At 42.8% G+C, this 24,740-nt stretch overlaps 1 protein-coding gene across 15 annotated transcripts in view; it reads left to right on the forward strand.

Annotated features, from left to right (window-relative positions):
• nav2a (neuron navigator 2a) overlaps positions 1-24,740 on the forward strand; it is a 213,885-nt gene that overhangs the window by 177,208 nt on the left and 11,937 nt on the right. For 9 of the 15 annotated variants that reach the window (XM_051379464.1, XM_051379457.1, XM_051379460.1 and 6 more), the window contains 14 exons: positions 5,350-5,479; positions 7,194-7,512; positions 8,179-8,902; positions 10,066-10,285; positions 11,852-12,126; positions 12,972-13,037; positions 13,832-13,876; positions 14,420-14,580; positions 14,979-15,161; positions 18,661-18,713; positions 21,440-21,463; positions 21,860-21,934; positions 24,400-24,483; positions 24,601-24,724. In XM_051379464.1, the coding sequence (XP_051235424.1) occupies positions 5,350-5,479; positions 7,194-7,512; positions 8,179-8,902; positions 10,066-10,285; positions 11,852-12,126; positions 12,972-13,037; positions 13,832-13,876; positions 14,420-14,580; positions 14,979-15,161; positions 18,661-18,713; positions 21,440-21,463; positions 21,860-21,934; positions 24,400-24,483; positions 24,601-24,724 (2,483 nt within the window). The remainder of the gene's footprint in view (positions 1-5,349; positions 5,480-7,193; positions 7,513-8,178; positions 8,903-10,065; positions 10,286-11,851; positions 12,127-12,971; positions 13,038-13,831; positions 13,877-14,419; positions 14,581-14,978; positions 15,162-18,660; positions 18,714-21,439; positions 21,464-21,859; positions 21,935-24,399; positions 24,484-24,600; positions 24,725-24,740) is intronic. The other 6 variants (XM_051379458.1, XM_051379469.1, XM_051379461.1 and 3 more) reach the window with 3 other exon arrangements.

Below are 24,740 nucleotides of genomic sequence, written 5' to 3' on the forward strand. Positions count from 1 at the left end.
CATGACATTTACCAACCCAGAACAGGTAATAAAGACACCTGTGAGCCTGTCATATTTCAGATATACATATTCAAGAGCTTGCCTGTATTCATACACCTTCAAACAGTAAAATACATTTCTCTAAACCCTAAGGCAAAGAGCAGCTGCAAGTACAGTTACTGATACAAGAAACCATACAGTAAAACTGGCACAACAACTTCTCAGGACCTAGGGAAACATCTGCTGTCATATGTTCGTGTTTTGTTATATACATTCCCATTACAAGTGGCCTAATTTGCATGTGAGTTTTATCACTGTCTGAACACATAGCGTTCTGTTTATAACACTAAACAGCATTGCTCTCTCTCGTGACTTGTGAATATACGAATACAGTTGAAATCAACATCACAGTACAAAACTAGTTTTTCAAGATTTTTATACAATTATTGTACAATATTTTATTTTGACAACACAATTCTATGAAAGAAATTAAACAATATAATCCTATCATCTCTCAGACTGGATGTCGGTTATCAAAAACTGGCATCACATGTCTGATCAGATTCCCAATCTTGTTTACACATTGTTGGATTAGATAATGTTAAAGCTGCTTTAGATGACATTTGAATTTAAGAAGTTTGCCCTCTTTTGTTAAATGAGAAAATAGGCTTTTACAGACAAACATATTTATATTCCTCGCAGTAAGTTTGATTTGATATCAGTACTGAAAATCAGGTTTCGTATCAGCACTCGTATCAAAAAATAAAAAGAATTGATAAATGATCTTGTTGTTTAATGGCCTAAAAGGAAAAAAACAATGTTTTTGTGTTTTCGTTATGTAAACCGTATCCCCCGATAGGAATAAACATGTTTTGCATGTCTCTGATGGTGCTGATATGTTTGGGATGAAGTCACAACACCAGCTCTTGTGTCCTGATGTTGTGCCCTCAACTGTCTTCTTTTTTATGATGTCTTCAGTGTCAACCCCAACCCTGAGGGCTGTAAGTCAGAGACAGTCTGTCAAAATCCTCCCCTCTTTTCTCCCCCTGTCTGTCTGTGGGTCTGTCTGTCTGTCTGTCGGTCTGTGTGGACAGAGACAGAGATTTGGAGTTATATGATCCAGCTGCAGTGTGAGGACCAGTAGTCGCCCCTCAAACACAGGAAATCCCCTTACTTCTGCTTCACAGCTCTGTTGTGGCCGCATGTCTATGTGTATATTTCTGCGGCACAGATCCTGTGTGCATGCGCCAGAGTCGGACCACGTTTTTCAGGAGGGGGGGTTACAGTACTGCAGGCCCGACCAACCAATCAAGTGACCGCAGTCTCAAGGGATGCACACAAGAAAAGTTAGACAAACACAACCACGGCCTTTTTCTCAGGACACTTCCAGACACTCCTATTGGCTGACCCACAATGCAGCCCTTTTTTTTCATTGGTCCCCTTGCCTCCCCCACTCTGCTCTTCTCTTTAAGGAAGCTTTGGAGGTTTGGCCTCTGAACTCTGACCCCTTTGGGAAAGCAGAAAGTCCTCTAAAGGGATCCAGCGAGAGGCGAGGTTCATCTCTGGAATGTCTCGATTTGGGTCTCTTTTTCTTCTCCACCACTGTCCTCTCTGACCGGTTTACAGGACTTTTAGCCTCTTTAGAGAGTGAAAGCATGAAGTCTTATGTCATCATGATGAATGACAAGCTTGCTCACAAACTTTTAACTGCACACCCCAACTGATTTAAAGGGTCAGCTCACACAAAATCCAGTCATTGCCTCCATTGTGTTATGGTGGAGACAGCAATCCCCAAGCTGTCTACATGTAAAAGGTTAGTGAGAAAATCTGTCTTTGTGATTTGGGTGAACTGACCCTTCTAAGAGGAAGAGTAAGAAGATTCCCCTCAGTGTGATGATCTATTAGTTTTCGGCCTTGTCAGCCTGCGTTTGGCACCACTTCCTCCCGGGGGCAGCCTGCAGTTAAAGGTCTCCGTCTCCTGCGATTGGCTGTAAAGGGCTCGTGGTTGTTAACTGGCGGGTTGCTTTGCCAGCAGGAGGCTGTGGGCTGGGCCACGCCGCTTGGCCTGATCTCTAATTAGTACTGGCTTGTCAGCTAGTCAGGGTGGATCTGTCTGGGAAATTGCAGTCTTGTACACACAGACACACATACACACATAAACCATAGCTGGGAAACACACAGGAAAGCTGCAGTGGGGTGAGGATTGTCCTGCAGTTTGGGAGAGTTTGTCTGTGATCATGTGGCTTTGACTTGTGTTGCCGTTTGATTCTTGTGAGGCTGAAGTGGCTTATTTAGGGCTCGGGGTGTGTTTGTGTGTGTCTTAGTGTGCTCTTATTAGTGGCGTGGCTGCAGCAGTGAAGTGGTTAACAGTCCCGGGGGAGGCTCGTGTTACCAGCAGCAGGGCAGGTCCTTCCCTCTTCTCCCCCCCGGTCTCTCTCTCTCTCTCTCTCAGTTAGTCCAGAGAGAGACGAACAGTGCCCGAGGGATGAAGCATCAGTGCAACGAGTGACAAAGGAGCTCAATCTAGGAACAGTGCCAGGGCGAGAGGGGGAGAGGGGGAGAGAGAGAGAGAGAGAGAGAGAGGGGGGAGAGACATTGAGTAAGCTCAAAAAAAGAGAGAGAGAGAGAGAGAGAGAGGCAGACAGAGAGGGAGTGGGAGAGATATTTGGCTGTGTGAACTCTCTCAGCGGCATGAAGTCATGAAGCTCTCTGTCCAGCTTGGCATTTTCCCGCAGCGCACTGGTTCCCACGGCAACCCAGGCACCCTGACCAGGTAGATTGATACGCGTTTGTGTGTGTGTGTGTGTGTGTGTGTGTATATATGTGTGTGTGTATATGTGTGTGTGTGTGTGTGTGCACAAGTGTGTCAATGAACTTTTGTCCCTCTGGTAATAATGACTGTGGTTTAGTCTGTTGAGGAAGCGTTGAGATCTTTTGTGGGTTTGTATATTGTTTGTTCATGGCTTTCCAAATATATTTATTTTCTTTCATTGCATTTGTCTCTCTCTCTGTGTGTGTGTGTGTGTGTGTGTGTGTGTGTGTGTGTGTGTGTGTGTGTGTGTGTGTTAGGGGGGTACTTTCCCCTGTGGCTGTATGGACGAGTTGAGACGATTGTGGTCACTCTAAATCTCTCAGCACCTCTCAGCTCGTCTGCTCCACGGATGCTTTCAACTCTGAAACCGTGTCTCCGCTTCGCCGCTGTCTGATTTATTCTGCTGGTAAATCCAGAGGGAAGTCATGTTTTCTCTCCGTCTCTGTTGGTCAGGTTGTTTGCAGGGTTGCTCCAAAAAGCAGCAGATATATTTGGCTTGAAATCTGCCGAGGACCAGCTGATTAGATTTTGGTGGTAATCTGAATCTGGGATTTGAGCCATTGAAAATTCTTTGTTTTTGTTTAGCTTTTTTTAAGCCATAATTATGATGTTGTGTTCATGTTGGTGGTGGGAAAAGTTCAGGACTTTAAGTTGGCTACTGAGCAGCACTGCACTGATTTGCTGTCTCGCTCATCTGAAAATCTGACTTGACGGATGAACGATGAATGAGGGCTGATGGGTATCAAACTTCAGTACTTGTTTTTAGTACAGAATGAAATGTTTCTCTATCATAAAGTATCAACAACTGGCGAGTTACTTCGACTCAGTCTGGGATATTTCCTCATTTATAGGAAACTTTATTTATTTTAGAGCCCTTGTTTGGCCACTTGTGTTACCGCAATATTTAACACCGATCTTACTAGGAGTTCGGTTTATTTTGTTAACTTAAAAACAGATTTTGTGGAAAAAATGTGTTCATATTGCTCAAACTACTGGAAGCTATTGGAAGAAGTATTTTTTCGTATCAGTATCGAAAAAGGTCCAACAATATGCAGACCCATTGGTAATATATTGATTATAGTGCTGATAATTAGGCCTATAGGCGATGCATTGATTAGTTAATAATAAGTTGACTTGTTCCACAATAATTTTGGTAATTGATCGTCATTTATCAAGCAAAGACGTCAAACCTTCTCTTATTCCAGTTACTCAAATGTCAGCATCTGTTGCTTTCCTCCTGTTGTATGTCTTTATATATCTGGCTGTGTTTTGTTTTGGACTGCTGGTGGCACAAATCTTGGGCTCTGAGAACTTGTGGGCATTTCTTATTGGCATACATACGGAAGATTAATCAATAATGAAAATAGTAATTAACCGCAGTCCTGGTTGATGTAATAGAAAAGGGAAATGGTCGGTGTGCCAAATAGACTATAACTCCTTTAAACCCCATGTGTTCATACACAGTGTGTGTGTGTTTATATATTATGGTGTGGGTGTATTTCATGTTGTCATACAAAAGACTTTCTTGACATGTTTTTATGTATCATTATTCTTAACTGAACGGACGGACAGATAGTTTGACAACACCAGCTGTGTGTGTGTGTGTGTGTGTGTGTGTGTGTGTGTGTGTGTGTGTGCGCGCATGTGTGTTTGTGTGTGTCTGTGTGCTCTGGTGCAGCCAACCTGCACTGGCCATCACCATCAGCCTCCCTCTGTTGCTTTCAGAGTGATGTTTGCCAACTGGCCGGGCTTCCTGTCCCCCACAGACTCCCAGCGGATACACGCACACACGCACACACGCACACACGCACACACGCACACGCACATATTTACAAATATCCTGCATTAACTCCCAGCCTGTTTGCTCTGCTCAGATGGGTCTGTTTGAACAACTTACAGAGACACACACACACACACACACACACACACACACAGACACAGACACACACAAGACACACCATGATGTCACTCCCCCGACAAGCCTTTGTTCATATGATAGACATCCCCATTCAGCCTGTTTTGCGTGTATGTGTGTGTGTGTGTGTGTCCAAGCTGAAGCCAGTTCAGATGGAGACTAAAGGAAGAGAATCACCAGGCAGTCAGAGACGCCGGATCCATCTTTGTTTTTAATTTGCAATTTTAGTTCCGTTTAACACTGCAAGTAACAGATTTGTTCTTTTTCTTTTCCTGAAGTTCGAATGAGGTTTTTACAATTCTAACCAGTGTTAAGTTAGAGTGCAAATATTACACTAAATCTCACTGCGCCTCCAAAAGGCATCTGTGCCTCTAAGAAGTTCAGCTGACTGATGCAGAGCAGTATTGTTCTTGATAGAAGAAGCATCCCACCTCACTGCTGTGTCTTCAGGCACTGTTGAGTGAATTTTGTGTCTGTCTCTTCAAAGAGGAATGAAACTCGTTCCCCAAAGAGCCACTGTCTAACAAGAGCCAAGTGGATACCCCCCCCCTTCCTCTTCACTCTGGAAGATTTATTGTTTGAAGAGTATTAAAGTGAGCCTCTCTCTGTCCTCTGCTGTGTGTGTGTGTGTGTATGGATCCAGCTGGGATGACAGCAGCTCTGTGAGCAGTGGCATCAGCGACAACATCGACACAGATGACATCAACACCAGCTCTTCCATCTCCTCCTACGCCAACACCCCCGCCGCACAGCGCAAGGGCCTCAGCACACAGGTAAGACTATACACACACACACACACACACACACACACACGCACACACACATCCATATTTAATAATAATAATAAATAATAATAATTTTGTTTTATAATTGTGCCACAGGTTGGGATAGCCAGTTCCATTTTGGATCTGGTTTCAAGTTGGTTAAGTAAGCTCAGAGTAAAGTAACGCTTTCTATCCCCTCTCCATTTTTTATTACAAAAGCATGATTTATTTTACAAAATGTACAAAAACACCAAATATGTAATATACCTGGCAAAACGTTTTATATCTTAAAAGCTATTGAAAGCTGAAACCCCATGTCAAAAATAAGACCACATGAGTTCCATGTGATGGCAGTTATCCAGGACAACAGTTAAATTCACATTAGGGCTGAGGGTTCATTTAAATAAAAAATCTACAAATGTAGAGAAAAAAAAGTAAACTACATGTATAAAGTGTATGTATAAACTGATGCAACTGTATTCTTCCACTTGGCCTCATTTCCCTAAACCCAGTCTCTCCCAGCATTCCTCTGCAGTCAGAGAAGAATGTGGGACTACGTCTGAATGGCACAGCTGTGAACTAACAAAGCTAAAGCTGATGTTGACACTGGCCTCAAACCATTCAACACTGATTAAGAGCCACTACGGTCCAGAAAAGTGATCGGTGAGACGATAATATTGTCAGCTGACTCACGTGTATGTCACACACACAGCATTGTGGCCGACGTGGAGCCAGTCACCATGTGATGTGTGTCTGTTATTGCTGCAGAGGTCGAGGTGCTGGAGAAAAAACAAAGGAGGGCACAAAGGAGCTTTTCTCTGAGTACAGCAGCCTGACACAGTGCAGGTTGATTAAGTCTGCCTCATCTGCCCTCTGGTGATAACACACATCGGCTGGACTGTGTTTGAGGTTTTATTTTAGTTCTGTGAACAGAGTAGCTGCAGAATCAACTTAAAAGCAGCCGTCATCCCTCAAATAGCTGTAATTTACTGTTGGAAAAATGAAGGTTATGGTGAACTTGCTATGTCATACTTTAATTTAAAACGATAAAAAACTTGCACAAACAGTAACTTGCCTTCAGTATGTTTTAGGTTATGAAAGAAAGACCAGTGGAGTTGTAAAGCTCAAGGTGATCAGCAACAGCAACTATTTCCACACTTTTTATTGTAAACAAGAGTCATCGCAGGAGACTTCTCTGCCGTGTGCGGGGAGACCGACATGAGATTTGCCTCCCTCAAGACTTTAATGAAAAAATATTCAAGTCTCCATTTTTAACTTAGTCCTGTTCTCTTGAAAGGATTTGGTCTTACCTAAAGTTACCTAAATAAACACTAATAACACAGCTCAGAAAAGAAATAGTCACCATTCAGAGGCCCAAAATACTTTGATTTGTCTTGACATTTGCAATTTTCTTATCAAGATTTGTGACGTGACTTAAACCTGTCAGACTTGAGACTTGCCTTGAAGTTAACGAATATGACCTGCCCAGCAAAGCAAACAGCATCAAACATGCTTCTCTTACATGTCAAGCGTGTGATGTGGTGATCTGGTTTCTCTTTGGTCAAACAGCTTCCTCACAAACTGCTCAGGTGATGCTAGCAGGATTGCACAGCATGATGGCTGTGCAATCTGGTCATACAAACTGGAGTGCTTTTTAGAGGCACATAAAAGACTCTTACTTCAGCGGTAATAAATCTAACATACCGGGTGTGTGTGTTCCCAGCCTGTGACAGATGCAGAGAAGCACTCGGCCTCCACAGCGGTGCATCAGGCCTGGTCAGGAGACGAGGTGAAGAGGCCAGACGGCGGGTCAGACAGCGGGGTCAGGATGGAGCCAGGCTCAAAGTGGAGCCGCCGGAACCCCTCCGACATCTCTGACGAGTCCGACAAGGGCAGCTCGGGCAGGAAGACCCCCTCCGTGTCGCACACAGGCTCTTGGAGGAGAGGCATGAGCGCTCAGGTGGGGGTGACGTCCCCCCGGACTAAAAGCACCAGTAGCACGAGCTCCACGGGCTCCGCTGGCCTCAAGACCCACAGTTCAGGTAACACAGACATCCACAGCCAATAATAGAAAAACTAAATAAATAATAAATTCATCATAAATGTAATTTGCATGATCTTAAGTCCCTGGCAGAAATTTTCACTTAGTTTATGGATAATCATATTTGAAGTCTGAATGCAAAATGAATTGCCTGTCAGTTTTTTAGGGTAAAATTAGTAGTTCGCTCTTTATTTGTTAACATTTTGTAACATGAGCTCCCCCAGCAGTTGGAGCAGCAGTTGGAGCAGCAGCAGATCAGAAGGTCAAATGTCTTTACACACAGATCAGATGGGCAGTTAAGAGTAGCTGCAGCATTTGGTTTTTGGCAATATTGCAATTATTATTCAATAAAGTGAAATCATGAAAAGTTAAATAATGAGGGGAGTGTAGAGCACCCAGAGGCAGGAACCATTAAAGGATAGTTTTCTGATTATGACATTGCTGTTTAATGTTTGTTTCCTGTGTGATGAGTCTCAAGTGAATAGAGTGTACTTGCATTTAAAGATGTAGTTCGCAATTGATCAATTAGTGGACATGGTGCCACAATTTGAATTCTCAAAGAAAAAGTCAGAAAAGGGTCCAAAAGTGATGCAACTTCTTCACCTTGAGTGTGAAATCATGTGGCACCCACAGACCCCGCTGATGTCTCTCTCTGTGTGTCTTGCAGGTAAGACGGATGACGTCAAGGTGTCAGAAAAAGGTCGTCTCTCTCCTCGCGCTAATGGCCTTCACCGCTCGCCCTCAGACGCAGGACGCAGCAGCGGCGATGAGGCAAAGAAACAGTCGATCCCCACCAGCCGCACGGGGACCACAAACGCCCTCACACACACTGTTTCAGACCCCCACTCACACACACATACACTCACCTCGCGTACCCCTACCAGCACCTTTGGCTTCAAGAAGCAAGGTACTGGGATGGTAACCATGGTTACTGCTAGTGGCGCCACCATCACGAGTGGCTCAGCCACCCTGGGGAAGATGCCCAAATCTGGGGCACGCTCACTAGCAGGAGGGCTGAAGGCCGGTGGTCACGATGGCGGATCAGCGCTGGGTCACCACGATGACGGCTTCCTCCCCATGAGCGCCCGCTCCACACTGCAGTACCGCAGCTTGCCAAGACCCAGCCGCTCCGGAGCAGCCGCACGCAACGGAAACCGCTCCTCCACCAGCAGCATCGAGGCCGCCGTGCTCTCGGTCACATCTCACGGCAAAAACTCAATCAACATCGCCAAGGCCAACGGCTCGGGAGGCCTGATGGCCAATCAGACGGATCGGGAGAAGGGCGTCTCTGAAATTGACAACCTCAGGAGTGGAGTGGTGATGCAGGGTGGAGGAGCAGCGACTGTTCCTCTGACAGGAAGACAGCAGGTTTCCTCACCCACACTGCGCAGGTGAGCACGCACACGCACACTTGTTTTGTCCTGCAGACGGAGTGCCTGATGAGCCATACTGACTGGGCTCATCTTGTATGGGCTTGAATTTACCCACATTCAGCGCACACACTTAGATACACACAGAAGACCATTTTAGAAGACAGTAATCATGTAGTCACAGTAAATGATAAACAGTGGTGAGTAAGGATCACACGTGTGGGCTTGTTTCTCTCACACAAACACAAGCTCAGTGAGGTTAAATCAGGCCATTGTGAAGGCAGGCCTTGAGCTGGGCTGATCAGCTGCCAAGCCTCAGCCTTGGCGGTGCAGGGGGGGAGGGTGGAGGGGGAGGGTGTGGTGCGGGGTAATGGGAGCTGAGACTTACCTCAGCGCTCTGCCCTCATTAATGTGAGGGAGTGATAACTCTTCAAAGAGGCAGTGTGCTGCCATTATCGCCCACCGCGGCTCCAGTCATCACAGCCTGCCATTTAACTGTAACCCAGGATTAACAGAGAACCAGGAGAGAGTTCTGTGTGTGTGTGTGTGTGTGTGTGTGTGTGTGTCTGAATATCTGAGCACTGACTCTACCTTTCCTGGCGGCAGGCCTTCTGCTGATTTTCTTGTTTCATAGAGAGGAAAGAATCATACTGGTGTTTTTGTCCTGTTAGCGATGGGCCCTTAAGGACGGCAAACTGCGTCTGCGTTCAACACTTTGATCCAGAACAACCATGAATATTTACATGTAATTTGTTGTTGAATTTGCTGCTAATATTCAGAGTCCCAGGAGGATGAATCTTGATTATGTTATGCACAAAAAAAAGCCTCAAGCAACTTTATCACCTGCATAGATTGTTAAAAATAATGTGAAATAATTAGGTGTTAAAAGATTTAATTATAGACATGTCTCACAAAACATGGACTATAGCTCTATACACCATATTCTCTTTTAAGATTAGACAGAATAGATTGAAATATCATTCATCTTTACCTTCTGCCTCTTTTTCTGGCACAGTGCTCCTTTATGTAATTTATTATGTGATTTGTCAAAATGACAGAAATGATAGGAATGAGCAATTTATATGACTGAAAAGGATATTAGGAAATGTCATCCTTTGCTTTATTCCTGCTCTTTTGTGAGTACTTTAGTTCTCAGCCTTCCTCCCCTTCCTGATTTTCCACAGGTTGTTTGGTGGGAAGCCCAGTAAGCAGGCTCCCGTCACCACGGCTGAAAACATGAAGAACTCCACTGTTATCTCCAACCCCCACGCCACCATGAACCACGTGGCCACGGTGCTGGAGTCACCTGACGGAGGGCTGGGAGGCGTAGAAAGCGAGACCAGCAGTCCCCTGTTTGGAGGCAGAGTGCACGGATCGGGGATGGGGACCCTGGGCAGCGAGCAGGTGAGCAAGAACGTGAAAATAATGGAGACTGGATTTTTGTTTAAAATCACTGAAGTAGTCTGTTAGTTAGAACTGTGTCATGGTAGCAGCTACTTATGAGTTATTTTTAATCCTAGTAATTACATCAATGTTGACCTGTTGGTCAGTCCACCACTTTATGTCAGACTACAGTACAATTATTAGAGGACTGCCTGAACCTTTATACAGACAGTCATGTCCTCCTCTGAAAGAATTGTAATTACTTAAATGATTTCAGACAGATATACCGGTAATCAATATTGTTTGATAACAATGTAACAAATGACAATGTGAAGACTCGTCTTTATTGTTCTGGTTCACTTTTGCTAAGCTCTGTTTTTGGCCGCAGTAACTCTGAAGGCCCACTGTGCAACTGCTCAGCACACTAGCTGGTGAACATAGTGGAACAAAGAGTTGGGTATTTCCCCTTCGGAGTTGGTACAGACCAAAAAGCTTTAAGAGAGAGAATATTAGAGTTATACTCATCAGTTGGCCCTCCACACAACACTGGACAAGCTAAAGAGCAGCTTCAGCAACAGACTCATTCATCCCCGCTGCTAGAACACTATAATTTCCCTTCGGGGATAAATAAAGTCTATCTATCTATCTATCTATCTATCTATCTATCTATCTATCTATCTATCTATCTATCTATCTATCTATCTATCTATCTATCTATCTATCTATCTATCTATCTATCTATCTATCTATCTATCTATCTATCTATCTATCTATCTAAAACACAACTCTAAATTAATGATAAAGGTGTTCCATCATTGGATATGCACCCTGACTGAGCACTTGTACAATAAAATCTCATTTCTTGAGAAATCTAAGAGAAATGAGGATGTGCCTTTGAGTTTAGAGATGATTAAGTGTGTGTGCGTGTGTTGACAACAAAGGTGTTTGTGAGCTTGTGACAAGGTTTTGGCAAGGACACAATAATGATTTTGTTCTCACCTGACTAATGCAGTGGAAGTGCAGATGAGCAGTGTGTGTACTTGTTGGACTAACTGTGGGCTACATATTGGAGCACAGGAGAGACGTATGAGTCTTTTTTTTTCCTGACATGATTCATACAAATTTTATCAGACTAGTTCTTAATCATAAAGTGACACATGGGGTATTGTTTTTAAGCAGTTGTCTTTACAAACAGTAAGGAAAGGTTCAAATATATAAATAGCCATTAATCATAAAACATAAAACCGTCAAATAAAAGTGAAAAATACATCAGGACTGTATTATTCATTCATCTATTTATGTTTTCTTCATTAACCACATAATCTTCAGAGGTCAGAAAACAATGACTCTAATCACATTCCCAGAGCCCAAGGTGAAGTCTTTAAATAGTTTTTTTAAAGATAAATTATAATAATAATTATAAAATCATAATTATATGAAAAGCGCCAGAGTCTCGTATTTAAGACGCTATTGGCATTTTTGTCTGGTAAATTATTGAAGCTATTCATTGACTAATTGTTTCAGCACTGGAATAGACAGACTCCCACTGGGTTTGAAAACAATAACATCCTCTCCACCCCTCCACAGGCCTCCAGTCCCGGCTCAGTCTACTCCTCCACCGGCCCCTCCAACAGCCTGACATGGGGCACCACCTTCAGCAGCTCCTCCGCCCAGAGCCGAGAGAGCACGCTGGGCGGGCACGGAGGGACAGGCAGCGTGGGATTCCCCTCCGTCAGCAGCATGCACACCAGCAGCGAGTCCATTGACATGAGCCTGGGCAGCGGGGGCCATGGGACCCACAGGGAGGACACTCTGTCCGCTCTGGGCCGCGCTGGCAGCGTCAAGACTGGCATGTCTGAGAGGTGAGGATCCAAAAAAGTGGGACATTTTGCGGTGTCCATATTTTTCAAAAACGTTCTTTTCCCCCAAAAAATCCCCAAATTTCAAAAGAAATCTGTCCAATGTAGCATCTTGTTTTCATCAGTGTATTATATGAGGGTTGTTTCCAGGATCTTTACATACAATTTGTTAAGTAGTGTGACTAATGAATTATTATGTGACTTTATGAAAGTCTACACTTATCTACACTCTAAAGAACTATAAACAGTCCTGGTGCTTTAAAAGGGGTTTTCCTGAGTACTTTTACTTTTCATACTTAAGTACATTTTGCTGCTCAAACTTAATAAAGGAACATTTTGAATGCAGTTACTTGGTGTAAAGGATATTGACACTTTCACTGAGTAAAGGGTCTAGATACTTTTTCCATCGCTGACAATGTTTAAGTCCTTCCCAGTATTGACATTAATTCCTTTTAAAGGATCCAGAATCGAGGTGATGCACAAAGCATCCGTCGTGGCGAGGTGTCGCTTCTTGTTTGCCATTCTGTCTGCGCTCGGGCAGAGAAACACGATCCCATGGCGTCCTCAGTCGATTATACAGTAATTGTGGTCATTGTAGCAGATTCCTCGCTGACAGGTTGACTGTGTAATGTGACAGGAATGTCTCAAAGGAAACTTAATAGCAGCTAGAGTCGAAGCTTTGAGGCCATGACATCACCCCTCCTCACTGAGTTTTCTTATTAACTTCATTGGTGAAGAATCTCGCAGTTGACTTCTGTTCTGAAGGATTTCCTCATCTACTTTTTTATCCTCTAAAACTTCTTCTTTCTCTGTGTCTGTTGTGCGTTTTCCTTCCTGTCCTCCATCAGTCCCCTCTCCTCCCCCTCCGCTAGCCCTATATTCAGCCGAAACACGCTACCTCGGAAGCAGGACAGGTAAATGCACCTGTGTGCGGTGTTAGGCTTTCTGGTGAAACAGCTGTGGAGGCTCCTACTAAACCACCACCTGCTGCCACACAGAGAACATCACAGAGACCCACAGAGAGAAGCTCTGTGTGGTAGCTTGTTGGATTTTATGGTTTTTGTGCGGAAGTGTGTCACTCTGTGTGGTAGTTTGTGGTTATTTTTAGGACCTCGAGCTCCTGTATGAGTGGAAGTTTATTTATGAGAGACTGCTAATGTGAGGTCGTCTGTGTGGATGTTGGCAGCTTCAGTGTTTTTGTTTAGTGGTCCCCTCTAGCCTGTTATGACTGTTTACATACTGCCACCTTGTGGTAGAGTTTATGTGTGCAGATTTGCCTATAGGATGTTTATTATTGATTTTACACTGCAAAACTCTCAATCTGAAGGAATGTGTTCCTATTTTTGAGCCCTGAAGTTTTATTTCGGGCAAAATAACGGAAATAATCAGCCAGTACAATGAGACAAATGAAACTGCTCCAAGAATTTTACATATAATCAAATGTAATTTTACTTTATTCCAAGCTGGCATTAGCCTGCTTTCTTTTAAGGAAATTAATTTTAGGGTTTTAGGACTGAGCAAAAGTCCAAAATGACTTGGCTAGATGGAGATTTTGCAGTGTATAAATGAGGATGTACTAGTATTGATAAACAACATACAGTATCTTTGCAAGTGAAACATAGTATTAGTCTTTGAGAGATGCAGCCATATGTTTCCTTGCCTCCTTGCTTCCTTTGCTTTCCTCCTCTGAAGTGTTTCTCTCCCACAGCGGGCCACACTGTGGTAGAAACACTCTGCCTAAGAAGGGACTCAGGTACTGACTTCACTTCCTGCTGGACATGTTGCGTTCTTTTGCACAATCGTTTACCAAATTGTCTTCTGTCTTTCTTTTATTTCTGCGTCTACATTCACTCTTCGAGGCTTGCGCTCACGCTTTTAAAAAGATGCTTTTGAAGCTTTTTCTTTGGCACTTGGCACATGTGTTGTTGTGTTGTGCTTCTGTGAAGAGGCATGTCACTTTGTCGTCGTTCAGAGCTGTCACTGTATTACGCTGTCGCAGGCTTGATTTTCAGGGTCAGATTTTCTTTGGCTTCTTTTCTGCTTTTTTCCACCAGTTTCTGTTGCTCACAGCTGAGAATCAGTCTATGTTCATGCCGTTGTAATTCCTTTTTTAGTGTCTGATTCATCTGATTTTAGATCCCAACTACTAATCTGGCTGCTTAAGAGAAAAAAAATCCACCTTACTGATGTAAAAAAATCTGAATCCAGATCAACTTGTCCTGTAAAAACACAGAATCCACACGGTTCTGTTTTGTGTCCTCACTTTGACTTTAACCCTTTATTTGACTTCCTGTAGGTATGGCCCATCCCCACAGCTGCGAGGCCACGAGGAGGCCCGTGATTGGCTGCGCTCCCACTCCACTAGTGGGCTGCAGGACTCGGCCAGTAACTCCCCGTTCTCCCCCGGCTCCAGCATCACCTCCCCCTCCGGCACCCGCTTCAACTTCGGACAGCTCGGTACGCCCCACACGCCAAAACCCAGCACTCCATGTGTATTTACTTTATCATAATTAATCACTTAGCATTCGATTTGCTCTTTGATGGCTGAGACAAACTCAAGCCTGTGAAGTAATATCAGAACTCATCAAGATAAACACATGGTTGTTCTTTTTAGTTAAAAAAAAAGTTACAGTTAAGAGGTGACGTTAAAGACAACATCCTAAAAATACCAAACGTTCTCTGGTTTCCTCTTAAATGTGAGACTTTGCTGCTTTTCCCTGTTTTATATAATTCTACACTGAATATGGCCATATGTCACATAATTAAACTAAAACTATAAATCCAAAAAGTATATCAAAAATAAGAATAAAAAAATCATAACTTGACTAATATAATTTCATACATCATTTTTACAGCATCAAGTCCGACCTCAGCAGCTCAGATCAACCTCGCCAGTATGCGCAACAACAGCCTGACCAATCAGGAGGTCTCCTTTGACCCTTGCGGTGACAACCGACTGAGGAACTCGTGCATGTCACTCGACGAGAAGACTCGCACCATGAGTAGATCGGGCTCCTTCAGGGACGGCTTCGAGGAAGGTAAGCTGAGACAAAAGGAGGATGTATTGAATATTCAGCGAGTCTGTGTGAGTTCTGGCCATGTTTTCTTCAGACGTTTGGCGAAATCTGTAATTAGGTGTGATCCGTTTCCAAGACCTGCATGCCTCCATCCCTCTATGACTCTGAAGCCTCCCTTTCCTTATTCCACATCCCTGTGCCAAAAGAATTATTATTCCATTTGTTTAGAGAACATTAGGACGGATTACAACTGCTCCTCTAAGAAAAGCCCTCCATCCCTTTAGAAATCCATAATCTGCTTTGATGCGGCTTTGTTTTTTCATAAGCTTGTTTATTGGGAAAAGTACCCAGCCGTGCTTTTCCCACCAGCAGGCAGACTCCCCGCTCCACTGGATTCTGCTCAATCCTCAGGGCCATAGAAACACAGCGTTTTGATTTAGAGGAACAAACTAAAGCTGGGAGTGAGTTAGGCATAGTATTGAATATAAGAAAAATCCATTCTTAAAGGTCCAGTGTGTAACATTTAGAAGGACCCTGGCAGAAATAGTATAGAGTATAATATGCATAACTATGTTTTCATTAGTGTTTAATCACCTGAAAACAAGGATTGTTTTATATCTACAGATGCAGCGGGTCAAACCAAACACTAGATGCAGCTCAATCCTTCACACTGATCCTTTGAACTATACAATAATGCAGCAGTTAGCAGTGAACGTGCCTTTCAGTGAACTGCAATATAAACAATAAACCACAATGTATTCTGGGAATTGTAGTTAATCAGTAACTGACGTAAAACTTAAAGTCACTGACCGATATCCACCTAACAGTGTAAAGAAATGAAAAGGCAGATTTTGTCCCGGAGAGTGAATAAATGCAGAGGAAAGGGCAACATGAGCGATGGACAAAGAGTTGGTGAGCAAACTCAGTGACACTGAAACTGGTTTCGTAAATGCGCCTCAGGGAAATCAGCTGTGTGTGTGTGTGTGTGTGTGTGTGTGTGTGTGTGTGTGTGTGTGTGTGTGTGTGTGTGTGTGTATGTGTGTGTGCTTTAAGAAACCTGGGAAATCCGGACTCTTAACTTGAAAGCTTTGTTTTCTTTACCAGATTCTGAAAAACATCCGTTCAGCCTATATTTGTGCGGTATATTTTATACATTGCATATAGTACTATATAGAGCATAGGACAGGAGTTTCAGATGATTGATTATATGAATATAAACAATAAACCAACAAAACAAATACAGAGTAATCAGCTGACCCACTTTAATAGCTAACTTAGATGATGCACAGGCATGAGCTTTCTGGTGTTAAACTTATGTGGGAACTAATTTAAGATTAACTTTGTTGTCTGAGAGAGTCAAACATCCATTGTACAGCCGACTTTAAAGACATTTTGTCTCAAACAAATGCCTGTGGAGGTTTTCCTGGTGTTTTGTAACGGTTATACAAAAGTTCAGATAGCACACACCTGATGTGCACATGCACACTAACACAGAGACATAATGATTATTATTATTGTGCACCAAGTAGCATATCTGTCTCACTCCTATTCCCAGCTCCATGATTCTGTCTTCCCTTCCAGGAGAGGAGATAATTACAGGGATCGCAGTGAGAGGCGTGACACACACTTGATGACATACAAGAAACCTCCAACATAACTTTCTCTCTCTTTGTGTGTGTGTGTGTGTGTGTGTGTGTGTGTGTGTGTTAGCTCGCAGTGTGCAGGTTTGCGAGGAGATTCGGTTTGTGTGTAATATGTGTATGTTGCTGAGGTGTAGAGTTACCCGACCGTTGTTAGATTGACAGGACAAAAGTCACATCATCCACCCAACACTTTGTCCTGTGTGTCACACTGTCACTTTATCCCCTCCCCCCCAAACCCTCCCTCTCACCTCTGTATATGTTCACCTTCTTCTCATGTCTGTAGAAACCATATTCTCCAATACAGACTGACTGACAGTTTATATGCTTTCCTCTTAGAGATAGAGGGTCAAAAAGTAGAACCTGAGATTAATGGTTACGTTTGTAATCACCGTCATCTTTCAGCTCCCATTTTCTGCAGAGTCAGCATAGTTACAATCCTTAGGGATGTTTTTTTCTTTGAAATAAGGAATTTCCCTACTCTACATTCTTATAATAACAACAGTGCGTTATAGTAAACAGAAAGAAGCCTTCTGTTTTGCCCTTATTTTGGGCTGAGCCTTTGTCTCTGTGCTGCATTTTACTAGAGATGGGAAACAAATAGTAACTCACAGTGCAACAGTTTCATGACCACAATAGTGTTTCAATAGAGGTGACTCTACAATATATATGAGATAGTCATCTACAGTACAGCGCAATATCTGCGTAACTGTGCATGAGATCTGTAAGTTGTCAAAGTTGTACAATTGTGTTCTTACTGTATAGACAATGCTGTCAGTGTAGCAACATTTTATAGACATTTATAGAAATTCTCAGTGTTAACCCAAACAGCAACATGTACACATGTGCCATTGATTAAAGGTTAAACAGCAGAAACTGGCAAAACGTCGATGAACATTTCAGAGATAAAATGTTTGTAGTAAAGAACAAACACAACTCCACCATCTTTTCATTCTGTGTTAACTGAATTTAATAAAACAAAAATGACTCCAAAAATCTTCACTGATGAAACAATGATGGTACGGTTTGTTCATAATATCTCACATAAGAATCACAGAAGACTATATCACAATGAAATACCATATAGTCATTATTGTCCAACCCACACAGGAAGAAATCAAAGTAGTCCCCCAAAACAACATCCTAACACAGAAGAGGCTGGAACCAGGGAATGGTTGGCATTGTTGCTTGAAAAAGGGAAAAAAAGAGAAGAATTAATTAATTGTCAGAATAGTTGCCTCATCAATCAAATAATCGTGTGCAGTCAGTTCAGGTCTAAAAACATTCACAATGAGTGAACTTTAAAATATCTTTTTTTCACATCTGACCTGCACAAACTGATTGATGAGATCTAAACCAGACAGCAGTGAATGTAGATTAATGTTCTCCTTTTCATGTCATTCCCAGCACACCTCGCTGTCTAGACCAAATTCAGATAAAAGTAACTAATGTCTGTTCCCTGTGCGGGGAGCGAATGAATCTGCAGGGCTCCCACCAGCCTCCCTGTGCGGCTGATGACATCACGCGGTTGATCCTCTCTGATCTGCTCTCAGGCAGGAAACAGTGCTGGCGTTGTGTCCCGGCCTCTGATGTGTGATTAGTGGCTGAGTCATTAGCAGTGTAATGCTCAGGCTGTCATTAGTTGCGCCACAGCCCAACTGTAACGTGTAGGAGTTTTATCTTCACAACCGCAGAGCTGCAGTCATTATGTTCAGGGGGCGGGTAGTCGAGTCGGGGCGGGCAGGAGTAAGTGGGAACACTGGGAGGAACAGGGTTGGGTGGGCAGGGTTACTGTGGGGGGTCTGTTGTTAATCCAGGTACTGTTGTGTGTACAGATGTACTTTTCTAATCCCCACTTTTACTTGTTTGTGTCTCTTTAGTTCATGGATCCTCCCTGTCTCTGGTCTCCAGCACGTCTTCCATTTACTCCACAGTAAGTACACAAAACGTTGAGTTAATTAGGGTTGGATATTCTGTGATTTCTTTTTGAATCCTGGTGTGTATGATACCTTCAGTATAAAGGTAACGTACTTTTTTGGTAGATTGTGTTTCGCTGTTACATAGTTTGTCCACTAGAGGGCGTTAACAGGTTTATTTCTCAACTGTAAAATATCCAGTCGCAACGCTTTAATATCCAAATTATGGTGTATGTTATGTGTCCTGGTGGCCACATACCATGTAACCAGAACCGGAGGTTCAATTCTTTCCTTTTCGTTCCTATCACACCTTCGTTCTCTCCATGTTTCTTGTCTCTCTCTCCGCTGTAAACCGAGTAATGAAGGCAAAAATGACAACAACAAAAAAAAGATGAGAAATTCAAATTTTTTTTACTCAAATACTGGTATTGGCATCAGCCTCAAAATACAGATATAAGAATGTCTTAAGCACCATCAGCATCCATTTCAAACATTTAACAATCAATATCAGCTGTATTAGCTGAGAGAGAAAAACATGGGTCCATATAATTATATATAATACAGTGTTCTTTTGTAAACTGCAAGATATTTGCACAGCAGATTGCTCCACAATTCCTGTAGGAACCAGTGTAACCAGTTTGATTTTGCTTATGGAATTATGAAACAATAAGTATTGAAGTTGGCAAATACGCTGCAACACATTTACCCCCTAATCTATCCAGATATTTGACTCAAACACCCTGTGAGAAAAAGGCTTGGCTGTAGAGAACTTTGGTCAGCCCACATGTACACAGTAGCCAATCAGAGCCTGGCCTTTGCACTAGCTCCTCCTCCCTCTGTGGGCTGGTTCACTCACCTGGGCAGGTGTAGCAGAGAAACTCTCAGACATTAGATCTCTGCTCGGCACTGGCTGGTGCTTTGAGCCTGAGAGTCACAGGTTTGAAATCAGAAGGGGGTAAAAAGAGTGGAGGCAAAATGATGGCGACTCTATCCCTGACGGGCACCGTCACTTCATGGCAACAAACGGTAGGGATGAGGAGGGCTGTAGAGTGCAGGAGTAGATTTTTGCTCAGTTGGAGATAAATACAGCTGTAAGTCACACATGTAATTACACAGAACATGTAAGCGTAGATCTTGTTTATTGCTCTGTTTCTTCATCAGGGAAAGCTGACATGTCTGACTCATATATGAAAAACTAATCTAATGTGTAATCACCACAAAACCAATGAGGCTGAACTTTGGTTTTACTCAGATTCCTTTTCTTCTGTTTAATTTTTATTTATTGTTGGTCTTTCAACCAAATTAGCATGTAAACACTTTGCTTTACTGTTGTGATGTTGATAACTCATGGGATTGTTTTTGTTGGCGAGGTTCCGGTCCAGGATCAGAGTGAGATCTCTGTGTTTTGTCTGCATTTCCAAGTTAAATAGGCTGCTCTGTTTGTGTATCTAGGATCAACTAGGCATGATGTGTGTGTGATTGACAGCTCTGTTTGGGTGTGTAGACCATGTGTGGACAGATGCCACTTTGTAAACCATTCACTCATACCACAGAACACATGTGCTTAGCTTGACACTGCTATACGTCCACAGACACATTAGGCTGTTGAAACCTGTTAGTGGTTGGTAGGTGGAAGGAAAAATCATTTATTATCAGCTGTTCTGCTCCGTTGCATCTGTCACAACACAACCGCTGTGTTCAGGTCTTAAAAATACAGAAAGATTGTGCATTTGGGGGGAAGAAAATTTAAAACGAAAAGCACCTAGAGAGCACATATCCAAGGCTGCACAATCCTTATTATTTCCTTTAATATGGGAAAATGTCAAGAGACTTTGAATCTGCATTGAATACATATGTATTGGGGGAATATGACCCAGATTTGCTCATTCAGAAGTGCGGAAATTCAGTGACGATGTTGAAAAATGTAGAATGTTTAGTCCTTTTGCACATTTTTGAGATATCCTGCTGATAAAACAAACGAGCAGGGCCAAGAACATCACCTCTTTGCTTAGATTAATGGATATTTGTTAGTTTGAAAAGTAATCATCAAATCTATCAGTCTGTTGTTCAAATTAGAAAGCGGAGACAATCATTGTGTTGTTTTTGATTCTAGCACTGGATGGCGTCAAAGTGAGACATTTTTAAATTATAAACATTAAAGGCGTTAAACTTAACTCAACTTTTAGCTCCAAATGAGCCAGTTTTCAGTCTGTAAATTTCAGCATCAGAGGGCCTCTCACTACAGACCAGCGCTGAAAACATCTCCGCTCAGGTTCTAAAAAAACATCTCCGGATGCAGTTTCAGTGCAGCTTGTTTACATGTAAATGTGGGTGTTGCATGTTTCACTGTTTTGGTGAGCAGCAGCAAGAACGGCAGGGTGTGTTGTGTTCGTGCGAGCGTTTGTTTTGCCTGCTCTCACTCTCTATGTATTTTCCTACCTGTCTTTTCTTACTATTGTTCTGTGTGCAGCCTTTGGAGACAATGGGACTCACACACACATAGATATCTCATTGAAATGCCTTCAGGAGGATATCTCTGCTTTCCAGACATATTACACCACAAAATCTCCTCCGCAGTTTATAAAGCGCGTCTCCATGGAGCTAATAAATCAAACAAGGGTCGGGACATGTACCGTCTGACCTCCGGCAGCTTGAACTGCTCTTCTTTTTCATTAAAGCATGTCAGAATTCAGTCAGTACGTCCTCTAATGATTTTCTCTTCTTCTGATGTTTGTTTTTACAGAATGAAGAGAAGTCTCAGTCGGAGGTAAGCGTCTGCCCGCCCACCGCACTTCTATCCTGTGTTTTCTCAGCTCTTTAATTTTCTATGTGCAGTTGCCGGACTTGTTGGAACATGGGGGCGTTTTCACAGTTGTATCTAGTTACACATGTAACTGTATTGTGAGTGACCCTGTAACAGGCTCTTGTTCCTCTCTGAACACCTGTGTACACCTGTATGTGCCCTTTTATGCACCCGCTGTGTTTCATCTCTTAACCTGAACATATCAGCACTCCAATCTGGGAGCCTCCCTCATTTGTTGCTACAATTTTGGATGCGTGGTGTGCGTATGTATGTGCGTGTTTGGTTTGCATGCTTTTATGGATCAGATATGTATTCTTTTGTCTTGCTGCTTTTTGATGTCGTGCTTTTTTACATCCTCAGATCCGCAAGCTGCGCAGGGAGCTGGACGCCTCCCAGGAAAAGGTTTCCGCCCTGACGACACAGCTGAGTGCCAATGTAAGTGAACAACAGTGAGCAGTGAAGTGATACAAACACACTCCTGCATACTTGGACATGTGTACCGTCTCCATCAAGTGTTTATCTTACCACAAATTGAATCACTAACAGGCTCATTAAAACACACATTTTGCATTTATTATCAGCAAATTAATATATAATATAAATGTAATATTGAGGTATATATTCTATACCGAATAAATGAAAGGTTGCTGGTGGTTTTGGACATTACAAAAGTGCCTTTTTTAAAAAATATTTTGACTATATGCTCACTGTTTTTTAAAAACTAATTCATCAGGCACATCAACGACAATTCCCAGAGATAGAAATTGCAAGTTTAAGTGTAGAATTGAACGAAACTAAGAGTCACGACATCTGCTTTATGAGGATGTACGTTGGCATAGCAAAGCTTTGAGCTAAACTTCAACATATCCATGTAATCGATATGCCATGACTAGCATGTTGTTGTGCTAAAAGACGGACTCAACGTTTTAAAAAGCTGTGAAATTTGGCTCTGTCTCTCTCAAGCACGCAAACATTTCCCAAGCGCACGCCAGAACATTTTGTGATATTCATCAAATACTGAAAAGATAGCTCCCACAGAGCACTTTACTCCAGGAAGGTGTAATTTTACATCTGGCAGAACCATCAGGAAATCTCTTAAAGCGTCTCCAGACACGATCCTTTCTGCCCCCCTACCTTCTGTATTGCACAAGTCTCGCCACGCTCTGCCTGTAATCTGCTGCCTGAGTCAATGCACGCCGGTGGTTCAACCATGGATTAGAGATATGGAAGGAAGGCAAAGGTGTTAGATTACAGCAGAGAGTCAAGTCCCAGCACACTGCTGAGGGACTGTCCCAGATGTGGACTGAAGATTTACAGCTAATGACGCAGGGACACAAGAAGGCGTGGTGTGAGTGTTGAAAGAAAAACACAGACAGAAAAACAGAGGAGTTGGTGGGGGGTCATGAGGTTGGATGAAGGAGGGGGTTTTGTTCAAATATTTGATTACACACCACAGACAGATGATGAATTATCTAAACGCACCTTGAAGCCCCCGAGGCAGAGAATCTAAGAAAGTCTTCTGCTCAAAAAGTCACGACTTGAATCAGTCATTAGTCAACGCCTTATTAAGCTCTTACACACATTTCCTGCAGGCATCTGCATATCATTTATATTTGTCTAAAGCGTAGTAGTGATGGATGACCGTGCTTACTTTTGTTTATCTGGTGTGTTTAAACCAGCAAAATCAGCAGTGTTAGTTTTTAAAGCGGTTCTTATTTGTTGTATATATATTAAATCCATTCTTTTCTTTTGCTATGTGGAGCTTATCTTCTATGTCTACATGTACCTTTGAAATCTGCCTGTTTTACTTATTTGCGCCGACCTAGTCTGCAGCCTCCACTTTGTTAGAAAGTCAATTTATTTTATTTCAGCCATAGATCTGTCAAATCAAATTAGAACATAAAAACCACCCAAACTGTAGTGAGTAGAGGGTTTACCTGAAGATGAGTTCATGTTCATCATGACAGTCTTGGGCCTTGGCATGAATGCCTGGTTCTAGCTCCAAGGACTGTTTTTGGCAAAGATGATGTAACGGTTTGGCTACAGAGTTGTATTTGTAGTGTGGGAACCTGTCCAGAACTGACCTACAGGGGATAATCATTTATCACAGGGTGTTCTTATTTGGGGTTTGGTTCTGTTTTCATTTTGGTATGAAGATTACATGACTGATGTCATGTTTGGGTTTTCGCCCCAAGGTTGAAGTGGTTGTGTCGACTGCTCTCACATTTTCTCAGACCCCGTGCAGTAGGTTGTTGTGGTTAAGTTTCTCAGCTCAAGGTCTCTGCTGGTTATCACAGTTCAGGGGAGAGGTCTTCATTCCCTCATACTCATAAATCAACTCTCTCCACTTTCATTTGGGCATTAGTAGTTGAGTTCGCTCTCTGCAGTTAGTACCTTGAGCTGTATCGTCAGGGAGTGAGCCTCCTGCTGACTCCTGTTCCATGGCGTCCAGCAGCACAGGGCTCACCATAAACTTCAACCCCGCTAGGAGTAGTACGCAGTGGGGGAAACCATGTGATCCAGGCTTGATTCCTCACAGTATGGATACATCTTTAGAAGAGGTTTTTTAGAAAATGTTTTTATCTCTTTTAAAGCTGATGTCAGTGTTTGTGTGTGTGGTGGACAGATCTTTCTTGGACAGCTGATTAGGTTCTAGGATTGGATCATTTGCATTTAACTGTTATTATTTATTTTGTTGTTTTATTTTGAAAATGGTGCCATGTGGAGCCATGATTGTTGGATGCATTTGGTATTTTATGAGCAAGTCAAACTCAGAAGAAGCTGTAGGTTTGTGAGGTTGAGAATTAAGTGTTGGAGCAAGTTTGAGCTCTCTTCCTGATTTACATTTTTCTTTTGTTGACTTTTGTAACAGTTGCACAACTTGTCTGTTTCTCCTGCAGGCTCACCTGGTGGCAGCATTTGAACAGAGTCTGGGCAACATGACCATCAGACTGAAGAGTCTCACCCTGACGGCAGAGCAGAAGGTAAAAAAACAGCTCCTCCTGTTTTATAACAGACTGTGGTAGACTAATCGAAGTCTTCATTCACAGTCACTGCAGTTGATTTACTGGTTTGAGCCTCTCGTCAATGTCTCTGTGTAGGACTCTGAGCTGAATGAACTGAGGAAGACCATTGAGCTGCTGAAGAAGCAGAACGCTGTTGCTCAGGCTGCCATCAATGGAGTCATCAACACCCCTGAACTCACACATAAAGGGGACAGAACAGGTACACACACACACAC

The sequence above is a fragment of the Dicentrarchus labrax genome, unplaced genomic scaffold, assembly GCF_905237075.1.
Source record: "Dicentrarchus labrax unplaced genomic scaffold, dlabrax2021, whole genome shotgun sequence".
NCBI lineage: Eukaryota > Metazoa > Chordata > Actinopteri > Moronidae > Dicentrarchus > Dicentrarchus labrax.